Source organism: Diceros bicornis, chromosome 17 (genome assembly GCF_020826845.1).
Source record: "Diceros bicornis minor isolate mBicDic1 chromosome 17, mDicBic1.mat.cur, whole genome shotgun sequence".
Classification (NCBI taxonomy): Eukaryota; Metazoa; Chordata; class Mammalia; order Perissodactyla; family Rhinocerotidae; genus Diceros; species Diceros bicornis.
In genome coordinates, this window is record NC_080756.1 from 60,211,418 (window position 1) to 60,231,940 (window position 20,523).

Genomic DNA, 20,523 nt, shown 5'->3' on the forward strand with positions numbered 1-20,523 from the left:
ACAGAACATGGCCATGCTGTGTTTACAGATTCCTGAAAGACTCTGTCTAAATTTTATGCATTTGAAATGAACTAGAAGAACTAGAAATTGTCACTTTAATTTTGTCATTTTCATATTGTTTGCATAAGACACATCTACTGGTCCTTTTTTCTTGGTAGTTCACAGCAGTGGGCTTTTGAGTTATGAAGCTCAGCTTTCAAACACTGTAGTGAAAATGGAAGACTCTATTAGGTTGTCTTCCATCCAAGAACATTAAGAATTTGAGGGGCTTAACTGTTGCACTTCCTCCCTTTTTTTACCCATCTGTCCAATTTTAGCCTTGGTGATTTTACTAAAGATTCTAAGGAATATCAGGACTAATTTTTTTGGTTCTTCCCTATTTAGAGACCAAAATGGAAACAGGCAGCTATTCCTACACAAATGTGTACATAAAAATGCCAGTTTGGGGTAAAGATTTCCTCAGGAGAAATATTGTTATGTACCTTTGTAGTAAATATTTTCACATTCCTCTTAGATGAGGAAAACAATGCTTTCCAAGCCATATTGAATGATTCCATACTATTTATAAAAAAGTTAATCTGGTCTCCGAGAACTGTTTTCCCACAGTCCAGTTTAGTAACTTAGATCCACGATATGAGTAGTAATCATTGACAGTCGGCTGTGTGCTAGGCCTGATCCTTCTGGAGTGTGGATTACATAAATTGAGGAGTAATAAACATAAGAGAGTGCCTGATATTAACAAATTAGACCCTTTTACTCTTTCTGGACAAGAGGGATTTGTAACTAAAACATCTGTGAAGTCAACCCTTTTTATTCTTGGATGAAGAGAAAATAGCTAGTATTCCTGCAACCCGATTCTACTTTATGAAAGGACACTGTGACAGACATTTGTAAACATGTTAACTTATGTAAGTTCTTAGCTTTGAGGCTGTCACAAGCACAGACTTCCAGCGTTTGTACTTCATATTACTATTTGTGACAAAGCAGTGTTTTTGAAACTGGCTCAAATCCTCGAGGACAACAGGTGACAGATTTGACACTACTAGCTACTTCGGTACCCCGTAGCCCATTTACCAACTTGCACTACTTTTTCAGCTTCTTGAATAACCCTGTATGTAATGCTTGCAGAACATAAACTGAGTTTGCATAATTTAATGCTCATTAAATAGTAATAATAACTTTCAGCATTTGGGGTTTCTTTTACTCCAAATGAAAATAACATGCTCTAGTTTAGCACCTTTCTGAAGCGAGAGGTCAGGGTGCTGCTTGGTCACGTCTCTGGGAAAAGTCAGAGCTACTTGCACGCCGATCGCTCTCTGCTGTGGTCTTGACAGTCTGGAGCAGCCTCGGTGCTGATACTGACTCCTCGCACCACCTGGACAGGATCTTTTCACTTGTCAAGCCTCTTTCCTCATTTATAAAATTAAATGTACAATATCTGCCAGATTTGGTAAACAAAAATTTTGAGATAGAGAAATTGAGCACCGCGTTATGACAATTCTTCCAGCAGATCCCACTCACATCCCTAGCACCTCTCACCTGGGTTTCTTTGCTGCTGCCACAGAAGACCTCATTCTTCTCTTCTCTGTAATTGAGACTACTTTCCACTATCACAAATAAAAGCAAACTTACAAGGATATTGGCATTTGTCCCTTAGAAAATTAAAGTGGAAGGGTAATGAGATAAAAACTTGTCCTGTTTTTTTAAAGAAAATATGTACACTTTTCTGGGTTAACAAACACAGGCAGAGGAATTCCACTTCTATTTTGTTTTATTTGGGGGGATGCTTAACATACCCCACTCTAGTGCTGTGCAGTTAAGATCTCTTATTTTCTCTTGCACCTTAACTGGAAGACTCAGCTTTATACAGTACCAAATGTTCTGGGTTGGTACAGGCAACTCCACCAGGCAAAATCAGAGCAATCCCTGAAAAACAGGAAAAGACTAAAACTGATCATTTGTGGACATTTAAATTTACCAATTGTCTACAAATACCCGTTTTTCAATCCAAGACCTCAGAGTATATGCTTTTATTCCAGCTGTGCACTTACCTTTGATAAGTTCTAAATTATTAATAGTTGGCACTGATCTAAATATGAATGTCTCATCTGTTTGACAACATTCACTTTTCAAAAAATTTAACTCGCTACCTAATATTTGAACAAGTACGTTGACAAAAATGAGATAAATATGCAGCCCAAGCATAAGCTTAGGTTTGAATGCACGTTCCAATTTCTAATCCCGTGATCCACATTATTTCATCAGAAAGCCTCACCCTGACTCCTCAGAGGTTCACAGTGGCACAAAATGTAGGTCTTGCCCTCTACTAAAGGGATACAATTAACTGTTAAAAGGGGGTGATGTCTGATGCAGGGAAGAGAAAGAACAGAGAGTGACCACTAGATGACTCACTGTAGCTCCCCTTTTCATGCAGAGCAGCTGAGAGCAGAGGCCAGGGCTCTCCCTTGCATGGGACTGGGAAGGGACGGTTGTCAGAAGCTGCCTGAGGTCTTGACTTGTTTTACAAATCTGATCTTGTAATCAAGAGGTTCTTCTTCTTTGGAAACACAGTGGTCCCTGGGGGCCACTACTCTTTCTCCTTTGAAAACCTGAGTTCAAATTCTCTAAGTCAAAAGTGAAAAGTTTTAGTTATATTCCCAGACCAGCACCTGTCTAGTAACCATTGCAGGAAAGCCCCAAGTTTGGGGGCTAGGCCATGCTTCAATTTACATGTCACACGTCCTTATTTAAGAGAAGTTCTTACCTTTAAAAAGAAATGCCAATAAAAGGAACATTTGCTTTGTCAGATCTTTGTTGTTGACTTGAATCATGAGAGAATATTATCAGTTTGAGTTTTCTTAACTATTTAAGGGCAAGTACTGTAAGTTAGGCAAGCATCCTTGTCGCTGTTGCCAAATGTGGAATAAATCAAGTGGGCCCTCCTCCAACCCTAGGCCTGAGGAATTCGGCAGGAAGGAGTGCACTGCAGGGTGAACTATGCCAAAATGCCCAGTACGCTTAGCTAGAGGCCTGTCATGGTCCTTAGGGGTCTGCAGAGACTGAGTCACACAGTTGCCTTTGTAGATCATTTTTTCAGTACAGACATTAATAGCCCAATGACACTTAGAAAAGACAAGTATACGGAGCACTTTCTCAACTACTACCCAGTTTCTATGAGGCTGATTACTTCTCAATGATGAAGTTTACACTAAGTTCCTAGTTTGGTTTTTCAGTTCTGAAGTTTCAGCAAATGTGTGAATCAGGTTTTTTGTGTTATTCTAAAAATTGCCCTGAAGTGCCTTTTAACTTTTGTACCACCCATAAAATATGTATCAATTGGTTTTCTTTGGTGCTTCTGTTCTTGAAAAGCATTTCTTTCCATTCCTGTAGGTATGGTGGAGATGGCATCCACCCATATTCCCTTTAAAGTAGTGCCCTGTGGCATGAGCTCGTCCATCTGTGTTCAGACAGCTACCAACCACTTCTGTGAGGTCACCTTACTGGAAACCAAGGTGTGATCAGTAACTGAACCATCTCATGGCGCAGAAGGGAGCTGGACTTGGGAACTGGACCTGGTTTGAGTCCTGGTTCCCCTCAGTTAGTGGCTGGATAACTTAAGGCAAGTAGTAGGCCTTATCTGGAAAACAGCTTACCCGTTTCAGCATATTGCTGTGAGGACTAAAAGGAGAAATTTACAAGCACCATGCAAAGCACACCATATTCATTTCTTTTCATCCAAAAAGGTTGAGATAAGCAGTTAACCTTGACTAATGAAAGTGGTTTATTCATCTTTTCCAGAGCCACTCCAGATGTATTCTTAAGCATGTCCAATTCAGGATGAGGATACTAGGCCCATGATCTTAACTTTCAAACATTAACTTACTGACCTTTAGTCAAATTTATATTTAACCTTTAAAGTAAAAAACAAAACAAAACAGAAAAGCAGAAAACCCTTTCGGTTACAGTTGGTAGGACTGTTTTACGTATTAATATGAAGAATGTGAACACAGAGTCTAAGACTTGAGAGGTGCTCACATTTTTATTGACTGCATCTGTACAGCCATGCAGTCTCTTGGAGGAAGAAAAACTATCTCAGGACCTACAGCTTGTGTAACCTTCATGCATCATAGTGTCAAATGCTAAATTAGAAAGCTGACCCTAATTCAAAGTCCCTACTACTTACTGGGGTTCACACATTTTTTTTTTTCGGGCAATAAGCACTGTAACCTAAGAGGGAAGAAAGAGGTCCACACCTTCCCCAAAGAAAAGGAAGATGGATCTAGTGTCAGGCTCAATTAGACCCAATTGTGATGGCTCTCCAAAAAGGAACAATGCAGCTTTTGTGATATGCACAAGCAGAAAGCTTGGAAATTTTACAAAACAATCTTACTCCAAGAGAAACCTCGGTTCTAGCTCTCTTCCTGGAAAGAGGTGTAGATCGAGGAAAGTTTTATATTACTCTTATCAGCTCTTGCTGGGATCAGTATGTTTTGTTTCAAAAAAGAAATCTCAAACAACTAAGACAGACCTATGTGAAACCAGGAAATATGACTTACTCCACCGTCTGAGCATTTATGCTCCCTCGTTTCCACAGCCCAACCACAGGGTGTCCGATGATTTAGTTATTGTCTACCAAAGGGAACTCTTTGCTAGAATTGTTGGTATTCATTTATCTGCCCCAAATTCGGCCTGAGAACTCTGACCAGGGTGGATGAGTGGGCAGCTTCAGCGCTGGAAGTGCTTAAAATGCAAATGTGCAGGAACTCCTGGCCAAACTCCCCATCCCCCAGGAAAGGGCTTACATACAGCCAGGCCTGGAGGAGAATGTTAAAAAGAGGGGTAGAACTGCCCTCCTCCTTTCCATTTGGACCCTCACTCACACTGGAGGTTCAGCATGCATGACTGAGCAAGGGAGCACGAGCAAGGACAGCACTCTTGTAACTTTCCTGAACAATGGCTTCAGTTCCCTCCACCCTTCATCATTTCACATGCTCCCCACACTCACTCAAAAGTGTAAAGAAACCCATCTTTCTTCCCCACTTCCACATCTCATGACCCATTTTTTCAACATTACCCTTAGATCTTGTTTCCACCCAAAGAAAAATTGGCCACCCTGGGGAAATTGTGACTCTTACAAATCTGGTTTTTTAAAAAGTTTCATTTTGTTCAATTTTTTAAAATTTCCATATTGTTGACAGTTTAAAACCAAAAATTATATAAATCTCCAGTCTAATCACATTTCTAGAAACAAAACATTTAGATGTCAGTAGTAAACCTTATACAGAATAAATTTTGAACCACGAGCTTACTCAGACCACGTAGGATGCACCAAACTCTGTACCTTATTTCCCTTCACTGTAGAGTACACGAACAGCACCTCCTACTCTGGCACGTACCCAAACACACACTGCCTTAAAAATAATTCACAGATACAAGGTGTTTTGTTTTTTTTTTTTCAAAAACATACTTCATATTTCCTCTTTTATTATATAAATATCAGTTTAACCTTTTACTGTAAGAATATAAACGTTTTAAGAGGATCTTTGTTATTATTTATACAAATTCACAAACAGTACAATTAATTGATAAAGGTCTCTGGGTTTCTTTAACTCCATGATCTCTCATGTTGCTGTGGAGGATTCTAAAAAAATAAACAAAAAATCCAACAAAAATATACATCCTACTCAAAAGCGATTTTTTTAAAGCCACAAGTCCCAACCCCCACCAAAATAAAGTCACCTATTCCTCCATTTAGAAACAGAATTTTTTAAAACCCACAAACTCCCATTTTATTAACAGAACAAGAGATAAGACGAGAATTTCAGTCTCCTCCCCTTCACATCACAGCCCCAGGGGCTCTGAAGGCCAACTCTGCTCCTGTGCTTCCAACAGGAAGCCTCACCGTGTGACCTTTTTGTGGGGAAACTCAGAAGAGGGTGAGGGTAGGGCAGAATTTGCATATATAATAATCATTTTCAAGACACAATCTGCATCTCAAACAAACAAAAAAAACAGTTCCACTCATTTCTCCCACACATTTGTGCTATAAATTAAGTCAAGATTTAGGAACAGGGTTGGGCCCTAAAATCCCAATAGACAAGGAGAAAAAGAAAATTATAGCCAGAATGTGGAAAGGGGACACACTGGATGGATGGGGTTTGGGAAGAAGCCAAAACAGAAAGGACGTACAAACCCAATGGGCATCTTTCCAGTCTAGGCACGAAAATGTTTAGTCTCAAAATATCTCTCTTGTAGAATTCCAGGGCTTCAGAGAAAAAAGTAAACTAAAACGAGGTAGCCAGACATATATATATATATATATATATATATATATAATTTATATATATATAATATATAGAATATATTCAGCGGAAAAAAGGGACCATGATTTCAAATTTCTTCAAAAAATAAAAAAAGGAAAAGACAGACAATAAAAATGAAATGATCGTGAATAGCAGAGTACTGTAAAAGGAGCAGTGATGAGAAGAGACTGGGATTAGTTACAAAGTGGAAGAAGGTGAAAAGGCCGTTGCAGTTGCGTTTGCTTTTTTATACATTTCAAAATAAAAACCAGATCACAGTATTCAAATGAAAGCTTTAAGTGAAGGCAGACATTTTCCTCAGCTCCCCAGGGTCGCAAGGACTAGTCACTCCCCACCCCCACCCCCATTTCCAAATGCATCGCAGTGGGAATACAGTAGCTCAGTCAGTCCTCCATCCCCCCGCAGAGAGGAGTGGGTGGGTAAGTAGCTGAGTCCATCTCTCTATCCTCTGGGAAAAAGAGAGGGGAGTATGGGAGGGGGAGCAGGGGAACCCCAGATACAATGAGGAGAATGGGCATGTAGTGGGCGGGGATGCTGGAGAAGGGAAGAGAAAATGGGCCTGAGGCTTCGTGTCATTGCCTCCATCTCATCCACCGCAATGATCTATGTATAAGTGTGCGTGGGGGGGGGTGCGTGGTGGTGACGGGGCGGGGTGGGGATGAACAGGGCGGGACGAGGGGAGGTGGTGCTGCCGCCCTCACCTGACCTTCTCACTGTCCGTCATCTGCCAGAGTCCCAGGTTGAGTACTTTGAGGCAGGGCAGCTGCGTGATGCGCTCCAGGCCGCGCTTGGTGATTCGCGTACAGCCATACAGGTCTATGCCAGTGAGCTGGCTCAGGTGCTCAGCAATCAGCTCCAGGCCCTTGTCCGTGATGCGCACACACTGTCCGATATTGAGCGTGCGCAGCCCATGCATCTGCCGCACCATGCGGTTGATGCCATCGTCACTGATGTGGCAGGAGCAGAGAGAGAGGGACTTGAGGCCATCTAGGCCCTGGGCTATGTAGGCCAGACTCTGGTCCCCAACCTTGTCACAGAAGGACACATCCAGCCCCGAGAGGCGCAAGCTGCCCATGGCCAGATGCATGATGCCCGTGTCACTGATGTTGTCGCAGGAACGCAGGTTAAGGCTGCGTAGGCTGCCCATGTGCGACAGGTGCAGGAGGCCTGCGTCCGAGATGCCCCCGCAAAAGCTAAGGTTGAGGAGCCTCAGGCCCGTCAGCCCCCGGGAGATGTGCTTCAGAGAAAGATCAGTGAGCTTCTGACAGTCCTGCAGCGTGAGCTGCTCCAGGCCCAGGCAGCCCTCCGCCGCGCTGCGCGTCATGCCGGCCAGATGCCCGATGCCCACGTCGGAAAGGTGGCGGCAACTGCGGAGATTAAGGCTCTTGAGGCGCTGCAGACCCCAGGCGATGAGCAGGAGGCCGGTGTTGGTGATGTTGCTGCAACCCCCCAGCTCCAGCACCTCCAGGCCCTTGAGGTACTGCGCTATGCGACCCAAGCTGCTGTCGGTGATCTGCTTGCAGAGGCTCAGGTTGAGGGCACGCAGGGAGCCGATCTCCTGCACAAACGCGTGGCCCAGCCCGTTGTCGGTGAGGTTGTAGCAGCCGCTTAGGTTGAGGCTCTCGATGTTGGCCATGCCCTGGATCACGTAGCTGAGGCTGCGGCGGAGGCTCAGGATCTGCACGCGGCGAATGCCCCGGGCCTGCAGGCTGGGGAACAGCGACGGGTTGGCCCGGCGCAGGTGCAGCTTGGCCTCCACCCCCCGCCACACCGACTTGTGGTAGGCGGCGTCCCGCCAGGCCGTGCACACCTGCGCCGCGCGCCCCTTGTCCCGGACGTCCAGGTAGCCGAAGATCATGGCCAGCAGCTCCGGGAACAAGCACGAGATGTGGGTCTCCATCTTCCTCCTCCCCCCTCCGCGGCGCTGGGGGGAGGAGGCGCGGCCCCGCCGCTCCGGCCCCGGGAGGCGACGAGAGCGGTTCGCCCCGACCGCCGCCTCGGGCCCAACGGACGGCCCCTCCCCGCCTTCCGGCTCCGGCCGCCGCCGCCGCTCCTCCTCCTGGTCCGTCCGTCCGTCCTTCCTTCCTGCCGGCCTCGCCTCCCTTCCCTTCCCTCCCCCCGCCCCGGGCTCCGCTCGGTCCTCACATCCCGGGCGGGGAAGGCGCCCTCACTCACTCCCGAGCCGGCCGGGCCGCCACCGCCGCCTGGGGTCTACTCGCGCCGCGCTCGGGCCGCGCCGCTCCGCCGCCGCCGCTCCCACGCCCCCTGCCGCATCTCCACCTCCTGCCGCCGGGCCGCCGAGGGCCCCGGGCTGCGCGCACGGGCTCCGGGCGCCGCGGGGGCTGCCTGCTGCCTTTGTCTCTCGCCCGCTTTTCAAACCTCCCAGCCCGGGCCGCCCGCACTCCGCCGCCAGGCGGGGGGACCAGGAGGCCAACCCGGGCCACCGGGCGCACGTCCCTTCTCCCCCCGCTGCCCGCGGGCAGTTGGGAGCTGCCGGCCCCGGCTCGGAGGACGCCGCGGCCGCGGCGGCCGGAGCGCGGCTCGGCGCGGACCCCGGGGCGGCAGGCGGGCAGGCGGGCCGCGCGTTTGGTAGAGTCCGGGCCGTACCCTCGGCTCGACTGCGCCTTCGCGCGGCCCTCCGCCCCTCGGCGCTCCCCCCGCGCGCCCGCGCAGTGGTACGGGCCGGCGCTGCCGGAACTGGAGGAGCCGTTTCCCTGGAAACCGAGTTCTTCCTATTCTCGCCGCCCCTGCTTTTTAACCCTGTAGGCGCCGTTTGAGAGCAGCTGTCAGCCTAGCGCTTCCCCACCCGTCTGCTTTTCACCCCGTAGCCCGCTGTTGAGCCCTTCCCTTTCTGGGCTACGCCCCAAGCCTGTTCCTTCTCTTTTTCTCTGCTGCTGACGTCTGCACAGTCTTTTCCCATAGTTTCCTCCTACAGTTCCTGACCCTTGCTTTACACCCTTCTCCTTTTATTATCGTTACCAGACCCTCCTCCCAGTAGTAGTACTCAATAACCGTCACCCCAACTCTCCTTCCTTTTTTTACTGTCCCTAATGCCCCTTAACACGTCTCTGTTATCACACCCCAGTTCTCCCCAGTGAGGCTGTTTCCTACGATTCCTTTCTCTCCAGTCTTGTGTCTTATATTACGGAGAAACTCGGCTTTATTCATTCATACCTTAACTTGACACTGAGCCTCTCCAGTCCTCATTCTAGAATTATCCATTACTACCTCCTCCTAGCATCTTCTGGTTGTTTCCAGACAGCGCTGTGAGTACTTTATACCTCAAAACTTGCCTCCACTTCCGCGCTTCGCTGCTGAACTGTGGACTGTCGGAGCGCCACCCTGATGCCCTCGCAGCTCCTTAGCCTGCTTTGCACTTAGAAGGGCAGCCTTCCCTACGCCTTGTTTTATGATCTTTTTCTTTCTCATCAGCCTCTTAGAATATATATAAATTGTATGGCCCAAGTGTGCTGATAGTCAATATATTTGTATGTGCTAATACAAATTTACATTTTTATAAAATAGAATGACAATTGGACTTGGTTTAAGGTGTTCCAGCCAATATCTGTTGGTTTATCAACTGTTTTATGGAACCAGGGCAATGTTCCATTCTAGAATGTGGCTCCTGGGTCTTAAATGCCCACACAGAGGATAGGATTTCAGAGTTTCATTTTAACTGCCCCCAAACCAAGAGTTTTTGGATCAGGGAAAATGACCCTCCTTAATTTTATTGAATTTATGGGTCCACAAAACTAGATACAAGACAACCTGATTTGTCTATCAGAAAAGGAAAATGTTTCATTGACTCTTTGAGGACCTGAACAAGATTTTGATTCCATATTAATTTCCGTATTAAGTATATGAGATTGTAGAGAGCAATACTAGACCAAATGCATAAAGATTCACTAGTAGGCATAATACATTTTAGACCCTCACCCACCTCTCGTGTTCCTAAACCAGGAAATGCAGAAGCAAAAATTCTTACAAGTTTCCTCCCTGACCCACGTTACACATGGTGTGAGGCCCATAGATTTTTATAACCTTCCTGAAGTAACAGGCTGTTCTGTTAGTCATCCAGATGATGCCAGATGCGCTGTGGCAATAAGTGTCACAATTCTGGGGCATACCTGGGCCTATACTCTTCTCCTGGAGTGTACCTAGGCTTGTATTTGTCTCAGTCACTTCTGTCTAAACTTTTACCTTAGACTCTACGTGAAACTCACTTTTTTTGTTGTTCTTCTGTGGATGTAGATGTGTTTGTGTTGATGTCAGAGTCTTAATCCAAAACACCTTAATCCGGTTTAACACATGGGAGGTTGGGAGGGTTTATGGGGTGGGGGGCCTGACCTAAGGAGAAGGAGCCTAGTGGGTTTCCTCCTCTAGATGGGCCATTCCTCTCAAGTCTTCGGAGTTGTTCAGAGGTGCCTGGAAATACTTTCTCAAGAAGTTGGCCACCTGGTCCTAGTTCTAGCAAAACTTTTTCTTGAGTTGAAGTCTAGAATTTTATTAACACAGAGCCTTTTATTTAAGGCATTCAAACATATATTCTAAAGATTTTCGGCAATATGATTATTTTCGTGTTCAGTAAATAGGAAAAGGAGTTGGGGCCAGTCCCGTGGCGTAGCAGTTAAGTGCCGCGCGCTCTGCTGCTCGCGGCCTGGGTTCAGATCCCAGGCGCGCACCGACGCACCGCTTGTCAAGCCATGCTGTGGCGGCGTCCCATATAAAGTGGAGGAAGATGGGCACGGATATTAGCCCAGGGCCAGTCTTCCTCAGCCAAAAAAGAGGCAGCTTGGCATGGATGTGAGCTCAGGGCTGATCTTCCTCACAAAAAAAAAAAAAAGGAAAAGAAGCATCTCCGAAAATGAACATTAGTGGGAGAAAGAAGCGTGGCATCACATGAGCCCTATGTTGCGTCTGAAGACCTGGTGACTGTGGCGTTGAGAAAATGATTCCCCTTTGCAGGTCTCAGTTTCCTCATGTAACACTAGGGCAGTTTGACTGGATAATCTCCAGGGTCCTTTCCGACAGTAACACTCTGTGAGATCAAGAGCCTACGTTAGTCCTGCTGTCTCCTGAACCCTGGCATTATGCATTGTTCCTAATGCAGGCCTGAGATTAAGAACATTTCTACATGCAGTGGCTTCTTGGGGGTTTTGGGTTAGGCTCAGATGGGGGACACAAAAATAGATGGAAGGTATCATGGACCAGAGACTCTGATTGTCTGGAGAAGATGTATACCAATGGAGAAAATCCTGTGGATAGCTGTTCATGTTTTGAAGACGGGTTGAGATTTTTGTATGTGGTTTAACAAGTTGCAGCCAGAATGAAGTTTTTCCTGAATGAGCTGTGAACTTCTGTTTAGAAGCAGAGGTGATAGCCTTGTACAGGGAGTCTCTAAAACTTTACCAAGAATTTTTTTAAAACTATATTTTCAGGGGCCGGCCCGGTGGCGCAAGCGGTTAAGTGCGCGCGCTCCGCTGCGGCGGCCCGGGGTTCGCTGGTTCGGATCCTGGGCGTGCACCGACGCACTGCTTGGTAAGCCATGCTGTGGCGGCGTCCCATATAAAGTGGAGGAAGATAGGCACAGATGTTAGCCCAGGGCCGTCTTCCTCAGCAAAAAAAAGAGGAGAATTGGCGGATGTTAGCTCAGGGCTGATCTCCTCACAAAAAAAAAAAAACAAAAAAAAAACTATATTTTCAGATAGGGTGTGTTTTTCACCTGAGTGGGGCCTGGGAAAATTGAGAAGCCCAACCCAAAGATCAGGCTTACTTAAGGATGTATACTTCCTCATACAGAGAGAGAAGATCTGGCTGGAAAGATCAGAAGAGATCTGTAGTTTTTTAAATTCCTCATTCAAGAATATATGTATCCAAAAATAGTGACCCAGAGTCTAGCTGGTGGGTGTTGGATCAAAGGAGTTAAAATTTTGTGTGTGTGTTTTATATTAACTCTAGCACACCCTCGGCACAATGCCTGCTATGTAGTAGGCACTCTGTCAATGTTGTGGAACTAAAATGAGTGAGAACAATAACAATAATATCATATCTTTGTGAAAGACTTCATACATATCAAAACCTCTCCAAGAGTTCTGGACAATCGATAGCAATGAATTTCTTCTTTTTTTTTTTTTAAAGATTTTATTTATTTATTTTTCTCCCCCCAAAGCCCCAGTAGATAGTTGTATGTCATAGCTGCACATCCTTCTAGTTGCTGTATGTGGGACGCGGCCTCAGCACGGCGGGAGAAGCAGTGCCTCGGTGCGCGCCCAGGATCCGAACCCCGGGGCTGCCAGCAGCGGAGTGCGCGCGCTTAACCGCTAAGCCACGGGGCCGACCCAGCAATAAATTTCTAAGGTTTATAAAATGGTGCCTTTCCAACTTCAAGATTTCTTGAGAGCAACGTTGTCTATTCCTAAGTATTTCTTTTTTTTTTTTAATTTTTATTTATTTATTTTTTTGTGAGGAAGATCAGCCCTGAGCTAACATCCATGCTAACCCTCCTCTTTTTGCTGAGGAAGACCGGCTCTGAGCTAACATCTATTGCCAATCCTCCTCCTTTTTCTCCCCAAAGCCCCAGTAGATAATTGTATGTCATAGTTGCACATCCTTCTAGTTGCTGTATGTGGGATGCAGCCTCAGCATGGCTGGAGAAGCGGTGCGTCGGTGCGCGACCGGGATCCAAACCCGGGCCGCCAGTAGCGGAGCGCGCGCACTTAACCGCTAAGCCATGGGCTGGTCCATATTCCTAAGTATTTCTAAGCAGGAGAGCACCTCCTGAGTATTGAAGATGAGAGAGAGTGAGGACTTGATTCACTGACTGCAAATAGATTTAACTAGAAACAACAACAACAAAATAACCTGATTAAAAAATGGGCAAAGGACTTGAATAGACATTTCTCCAAAGAAGACATACAAATGGCCAAAAAGCACATGAAAAGATGCTTAATGTCAGTAATTGTTAGGGAGTTGCTAATCGAAACCACGATAAGATACCACCTCACACCCATTAGGATGGCTACTATTAATAAAACAGAAAGTAAAAAGTATTGGTGAGGATGTAGAGAAATTGGAATCCTAGTGCACAGTTAGTGGGAATGTACAGCCATTGTGGAAAACACTATGGAGATTCCTCAAAAACTTAAAAATAGAACTACCATGTAATCCAGCAGTTCCACTCTGGGTTTATATCCAAAAGAAATAAAAGTAGAATCTTGGAGAACAATTTGTACACCCATGTTCATAGCATTATTCACAATAGCCAAAAGGTGGATACAACCCAATGTCCATCGAGGGATGAATGGATAAACAAAATGTGGTATATTCATACAGTGGAATATTATTTAGCCTTAAAAAGGAAGGAAATCTTGTCACATGCTACAACCTGGAGGAACTTTGAGGACGTTATACTAAGTGAAATAAGCCAGTCACAAAAAGACAAATACTGGGGCTGGCCCCGTGGCTTAGGGGTTAAGTGCTCGAGCTCCGCTACTGGCAGCCCGGGTTCAGATCCCAGGCTCGCACCCACGCACCGCTCGTCCCGCCATGCTGAGGCGGCGTCCCACGTACAGCAACTTGAAGGATGTGCAACTATGACATACACCTATCTACTGGGGCTTTGGGGAGGTAAAGGTGGATGACTGGCAATAGATGTTAGCTCAGGGCTGGTTTTCCTCAGCAAAAAGAGGATTGGCATGGATGTCAGCTCAGGGCTGATCTTCCTCACACACACACAAAAAAAGACAAATACCGTGTGATTTCTCTTACATAAGGTGTGTAGAGTAGTCAAAGTCATAGAAACAGAAAGTAGAATGGTGGCTGCCAGAGCCTAGTGGAAGGGGCAAATGAGGAGTTGTTTAATGGGTATAGGGTATCAGTCTTGCAAGATGAAAAAGTTCTGGAGATTTGTTACACAATGTGAATATATTTAACACTACTGAATTGTACACTTTAAAATGGTTAAGATGGTAAATTTTATGTTATATATATTTCACCACAATTAGAAATGAGAAGATTTAAGCAGAACAAACATTTTGAAATAAAGATGTAAATAAGTAGGAAAAATATGTGAAAATTGTTTTCAAATCAACAAATTACCAGGAACACCTCAAAATATTTGTTTACTCTCTCCCAAATTATTAGTTGGCTCTATCCTGTAAACATGGGCTTTATCCACCACAATAAAAATAAGGGCTTGAGGTCTGAGTAGCTAGAGCCCTCCCATTAGGATGACTTACACTTTATTGTCCAAAGGGAAAAAACTCATGAGAGTGAAAGGGCGTGCTATTAACAATCACCCCTTGCTGAATGGTCATTCCCTTCCTCTACTGTGGAAATGGGGTTGCCATTTGTAATTTGTAATTTGCAGCTTTTGAGTGTTAACTCTAATATATGTTTTCATATTTTCAGGCACTCGACCAAAGGATTAGAAATATTTTGATGGAATAATCCCATATGTCAGCTATTATTTATTAATATAATCAAACACCTAGGTACTTGTTACAACCCTAAAAAAACAAGCTGAGTTGTAAACGTAGCCATTTCCAGGGCACTGAACACTTAGAAAGGTGGGTTTTCAATCACTGAATGGTTCAGGAAATGTTAATACAATTTACGTGCAGTGCTTTGTGCTACGAAGTAGACAACGATGAATGGTGTTTCTGCCTTTGAGGACTTGGGACCCAGCAATGAGCTAGAAAATACCTACTGAGAGTGACCGTATTAGTTAGTGGTATAAGTTCCAACAGTGATATTATAAATAAAATGTCTTCAGGCTAGAGATCACCACGGGGAAGCCTAGAATTTGAATAGGTGTTGATGGGAGGAAGGTCATTACATAGGGTGGAAACTTATTTAGAGAACAGGCTTGTTTTTCCTTACTTGTTTAGAAAAAAATAAGAAGACTATAACAGCAACCATATATTGTATACACTGTTATGGTTCTTCCATATTGAGGCATCAGGTTAATTTTAATTTTATTTATTTTTATTTTTCCCCCAAAGCCCCAGCGGATAGTTGTACGTCATAGTTGCACATCCTTCCAGCTGCTGCATGTGGGACGCGGCCTCAGCATGGCCAGAGGAGCAGTGCGTTGGTGCGCGCCCAGGATCCGAACCCCGGGCCGCCAGCAGCAGAGCGCGTGCACTTAACTGCTAAGCCACGGGGCCGGCCCCAGGTTAATTTTAAAAATCACTTTTTCAAGGTATTCTTAGCTTTTTTTTTTCCCCAAAAAATAAGGAACATTTATTTTAACTCTTGTTTATCTGGAGTTGGAATTCAGTATGTGAAGTTAGAAATTTTTAGTTCATGGTTTGGACTTCTGCTACTGTTTTTACAACCAAGATTGCCTTGAAAAAAAATTGTTTTTAATCAACTGTCTTTCTCTTCATTTGCCCAGTTCACCGCTCTCTGACAATAGAGCTTGGTGGTCCATATCCAGGCAGCGATGGAAAGGGGGGAGCCCTTCGGAGTGTTCTGCCTGGCCCCCAGGAAGGCCCCGGTGACAGGGTGGCTTCCATGCGTGAGTCTCCCTTAAGTGCCTGTGACGTGAGGGCTCCTTAGCACACCTCTGTCCCCAAGGCAGCCTTGTGAGCTAAATGTACACCAGACTTGGAGTCTGAAGTTGCGCATGGGAATTCTAGCTCTCCCATTATAGTTGCATGACCTACGGCAAAGTGACTTAAATTTCCTCATTTGTAAAATGAAAGTAGGGGCTGGCCTGGTGGCACAAAGGGTGAAGTGTGCACGCTCTGCTGCGGCGGCCCCGGGGTTCGCCGGTTCGGATCCCGGTGGTGCACGGACGCAGTGCTTGGCAAGCCATGCTGTGGCGGCGTCCCATATAAAGTGGAGGAAGATGGGCACGGATGTTAACCCAGGGCCAGTCTTCCTCAGCAAAAAAAGAGGAGATTGGCAGATGTTAGCACAGGGCTGATCTCACAAAAAAAGAAAAGAAAGTAATTCCTGTTCACAGAGCTGTTGAGAGAATTCATTGAGGAAAAAAATCCATGAGAAAGGAGTGGCCCAGTGTAGAACCTGGTACATAGCAGGCACCTAAAAATGCCATTTTTATTTTTTCTTTTATAAATGCGCCATGAAGAAACCCCACAGAGATGTGCCCGAAAATTGTACAGATACACATATGCTGACAGTTAAACATTTTTTAAACATTATTTCCTGTTTTTAAGAAATATGCAGGTTAAAGGAGTGGAAACATAGCGAAAGTGCAAGAGCCTAATGAAATGGTCTCTCACTTTGAACAAGCCATCTATCTCTCTGCACCTCATTTTCTCCTCCCTAAGTCAGGGAGAGTAGCATGTTCATTCAATCGCCAAGAGGTAGTCCCAAACTTCTCTTCTGCCAGACACGCATCCCTCCTGTTGCCCTTGACCTGTATTTTCACTACCAGCTCTCACCTGTCTTTTGCTTAGAGAGTGGTTCTCAAACCTGAGTATGCATCAGAATAATTTGAAGGCTTCTGAGTCAGAAAGTCTGGGGTGGGGCCCAAGCATCTGCATTCCTGACAAGTTTTCAGGTGATGCAGATACTGCTGACCTGGGACCACAGCACTGAGAACCAGTGGTAGAACGACCTCCTACTACCCAGTTTTCTTTCTCATGCTTTGAAACTTTTGATAAATTATACTTCTTAAAGCCTCTCCCTTTTTAGTAAAATAAAAGTAATATAGAAGAAAAACCATTTTTCCCCCATCTTTTGTCTTTTAGTCCTCTAGTATGAAGACTGAATTTTTTCCCCAGTGATATAGTGAAAAGAATGTGGGTTTTGTGGTCAGACAGATTCTGGGTTAAAATCTTGACTCTATGACTTTTTAGCTCTGTGACTTTGGACAAGTTATTTAACCACTTGGACCCTCAATTTTCTTGTCTGTAAAATGGCACTAGCGATTTTCCTATCTTGGGAATTTTGTGAGGATTGAATGGGATAATGCATGTAACCTCCTAACACAGTTCCTGACTGTAGTGAAAAGATAATATTTGTTGAGCATTTATTGTGCATTAGACATTCTTTTAAGGTCTTTACATATATGAACTTATCTATTCTTCACAATAGATAACCTGCACAATGTATGAAGAAGTTTCCATTATTTTCTCCATTTTACAGATGAGGAAACTGTGGCACAGGGAGGTGACTTGCTCAAGACCAAACAGCTATCAGAATTGGAATTTGAACTCCATAGTCTAGATCTAGAGACCACATTCTAAACCACTGTGCTTTGCTGCGTTAACAATATAAGTTTATTGTTCCACCTTGCTAGGATGCAGTTTCTGTATGACACCACATAAAGAGGGGTCCGTGAAAGCAATGGTCAGCAGTGAATTAGATATTGACTGTGCTGTGAGCAGTATTGGGCCGTGGTGAGGTGTGGCTTTCATGTGAAACACTTGAAGGCCCTTGTTGATTTGCTAGCCAGAGTAGGTCAGTGTGGGTGTGTGTGGGTGTGTGTGGGTGTATGACAGAGAGAGAAAAGGGGCGCCTGTGTGAGTGTGCACACTGTGGGTAGACGTGCTGATATCCATTTTATACCTCCAGGCCCACAGCTGGATGCCTGACTGGCTCTGGCCTTGTATAGTCCCAAGGGAATGTGCTTGTGTATAGTTATGTCACCCTCTAGTGGTTGCTTCCCTATTAGCCCTTTATCCATGAAACAGACCACTTTTGGTGTCGGTGACCGCTCTTCCAAATGAGATTCAGTGAGCAGAACCCCAGGGAGGTTTTGGCATGGAGGGGCAGTGCTGAGAAAAGAGGAGTGTGGCCGCGGGCAAGAAGAGAGTGGCAGGATCTGAAGAGAGGGAAAATACTACCAGGAATAACTGTTAGTCTGCTGGCAGAGAAGAAAGGGGAAGCAGGAAGGCAGGACATGTGGAGAGAGGAGGGGAAGGAAGACGGTCTCAAGCGAGGCTCCTGCATATCCGTTTTTATCCAGTACCGTTTTATGTTTGTGGGACAGGACAGTTACTGCATCTAGGCTTCTTTCCAGAGCTTCAGGACAGAGAGCTGAAGTGGGAATGGAGAAGGAATATTTTTAACCAGTTTCAGTTCTCTTTTGCAGGAGAAGTAGGGACAGACTGTGTGACTAACAAAGACTGACTAGATTCCAAGCTTCCACCACCCTGGAGCGGACAGCTGACTTGACTGCTTCTCCATTGTCCGAGGCTGTGTTCTCTGCCGGTAAAGGTCATTTAAACCAGAATCCTCATAGGTTTGTCATATCTTGATAAATATTTCAAAAGGCAAGGAGGGGATCAAGATCAATCTTACTCAGACCTGGTTTGTAACTCCACATCAGGCCTGAACTCTGCTGTCTAAACCCTTAGTGGGCCAGAGTTTGAAGGTTATTCTCTTTTTGAAAAGATGCTGGCGCTGAGCCAGGCTTTGCTGGAAAGTTCTATTTGGATGAACCAGAGCATTTACATTTCTTACGTAATGCCAGACCCAGAGGAGTATTAGGGGTCCACCCCGTCGCAGAGTTCACAGCCGGGTCCCCTTTCCTGCTGAGAGGATAGGGGTTAAAGGTTTAAAAAAATAGCCAGAATCTCAAGGGGTAAAAAAGCAAAATTAACCTTGTTAGTGTTAACTCTTCACACCCCAGAAAAGACGGTTAGGAGATAAAAATCAGATCTTCATCTTATGTGCTACTGTTGCCTTCCTGAATACCAGTTATTCCCAAAGATGTCCATAACACCAAGCACTGGCTTTTCACCCCTGTATGAGGGACATGAAAACAGTAGGAAAACCCTGTCCAAATTTTTTCCAAAGTTGGAACAACTTGTCTCAGTCTTGAGACCTAGAAATTCAGTGAGGTTCTTTGTTTGTTGTTTACTTTTTATTTTTAAACTTCACTTACCGTTTAAGGCCAAAACATTCAAGTTACTCCAGTAATTAGTGCCTACTCTTGTAACCATCAAGAATTCCTTGATTTAGCTGGTTGAGGGAGCCTAAATTGGAGTTGTCAACATTTTGGCATAATAACGAAACCTAGTAATTAGATGACACCTTCTCTGTAAAGCTTTGAGAGCACTGTGTAGACATTGAATGACAACGCTTGTTCTTTTTTTACAAATGGAGAAAATAAGGCGTAGAATAAAGACGTGACTTTCCCAGAGCTGTGGGAACAGTCGAGGTTGAGTGTGTCTTTCCTGTGATCTGCAGAGCATCTTGGAACCCCTTAAAGGGGCACACTCACCTACACCCTTGTACTTGATGTTTCAGTAAAATTCGTGTGCAATTGGAAGGGTAATCAGACATTGGCAGAAGAGTACACAGAAATTTGATCACTTATGCTACTAAGTGATTAGGATTACTATAACTGCAATAAGGGAGGAAAAGTAGACATTTTAAATAGAGTGATTATGTGTGTCACCCAAGCATGTTAGTGACTGTTAAAGTGCTGTGGGAAAATGGAAAACACAATCTTTGGGATCCTCTTTCAGCCTACTTCTCCATTTTCCTGATTTTATATCTATAAATTTAAAAAGTTTGATATATCTTTGAAAAATAATGTATAAACTAAGAAATTGTCGTAGCTAGCAGAGCCAAAATTGAATTAGCTTGCGTTGTGATTTCATCAGCAACATGTTTTAGTCTGTAAGCCTTCGCTATAGAAATTGCACATTTTCTTCCTAACGCTATACTTAATATCCTGACCATTATAGTTTTCAATATTAACATAGCATTTATTAAAAACATCCTGTAAGGTGTCATAAACTGATAGAAAGTTGTGACTACTACATGAATTAATATGCTAACTCATATTTTTCTGTGTACTGTAAGATAGTAATTTTGCTTAAAATTTGAGCATTTCTTAATCCTTGACCAATATAAAGAATCACCTGGTTAACATTAGATCATCTTAAATTATCCGTGGCTCTGGGAGAGGGCTGATTGTTCAATTCTAATGCATGGATCATGTTCCAAACTGAGGATGTTTTTGTTTGTTTCATTTTTCTTTAAAAAAAAATCAAGTTTTATTTTTTATCCTGTTCATTTAAATTCGATGACAAAGCTGGAAGAGGGAGAATTAAAGATCTAAAAATAACATTGTCTGCCATTGCTGTTCTACCATGGAAAATAAATGGCTTGCAAAAAAAAAAAAATGTTGCCAGGAATTAAGTTTGTGGTGTTCTGCAGGAGAAAGCACCCAGATTACACATAAAAGTTTAAACTTCTTCACACCCTGTTCCTA

The 20,523-nt window shown here is 44.6% G+C and overlaps 2 protein-coding genes across 2 annotated transcripts in view; one reads left to right on the forward strand and one right to left on the reverse strand.

Annotated features, from left to right (window-relative positions):
• WNT5B (Wnt family member 5B) overlaps positions 1-20,523 on the forward strand; it is a 97,416-nt gene that overhangs the window by 46,940 nt on the left and 29,953 nt on the right. The gene's annotated exons all lie outside the window — the stretch shown is intronic.
• On the reverse strand, positions 5,141-8,770 carry FBXL14 (F-box and leucine rich repeat protein 14). Its single transcript, XM_058559127.1, has 2 exons — positions 7,025-8,770; positions 5,141-6,857 (listed from the first exon to the last, which is right to left on the reverse strand). The coding sequence occupies exons 1-2, from the start codon at positions 8,221-8,223 to the stop codon at positions 6,707-6,709; spliced, it is 1,350 nt and encodes a 449-aa protein (XP_058415110.1). The 5' UTR covers positions 8,224-8,770; the 3' UTR covers positions 5,141-6,706.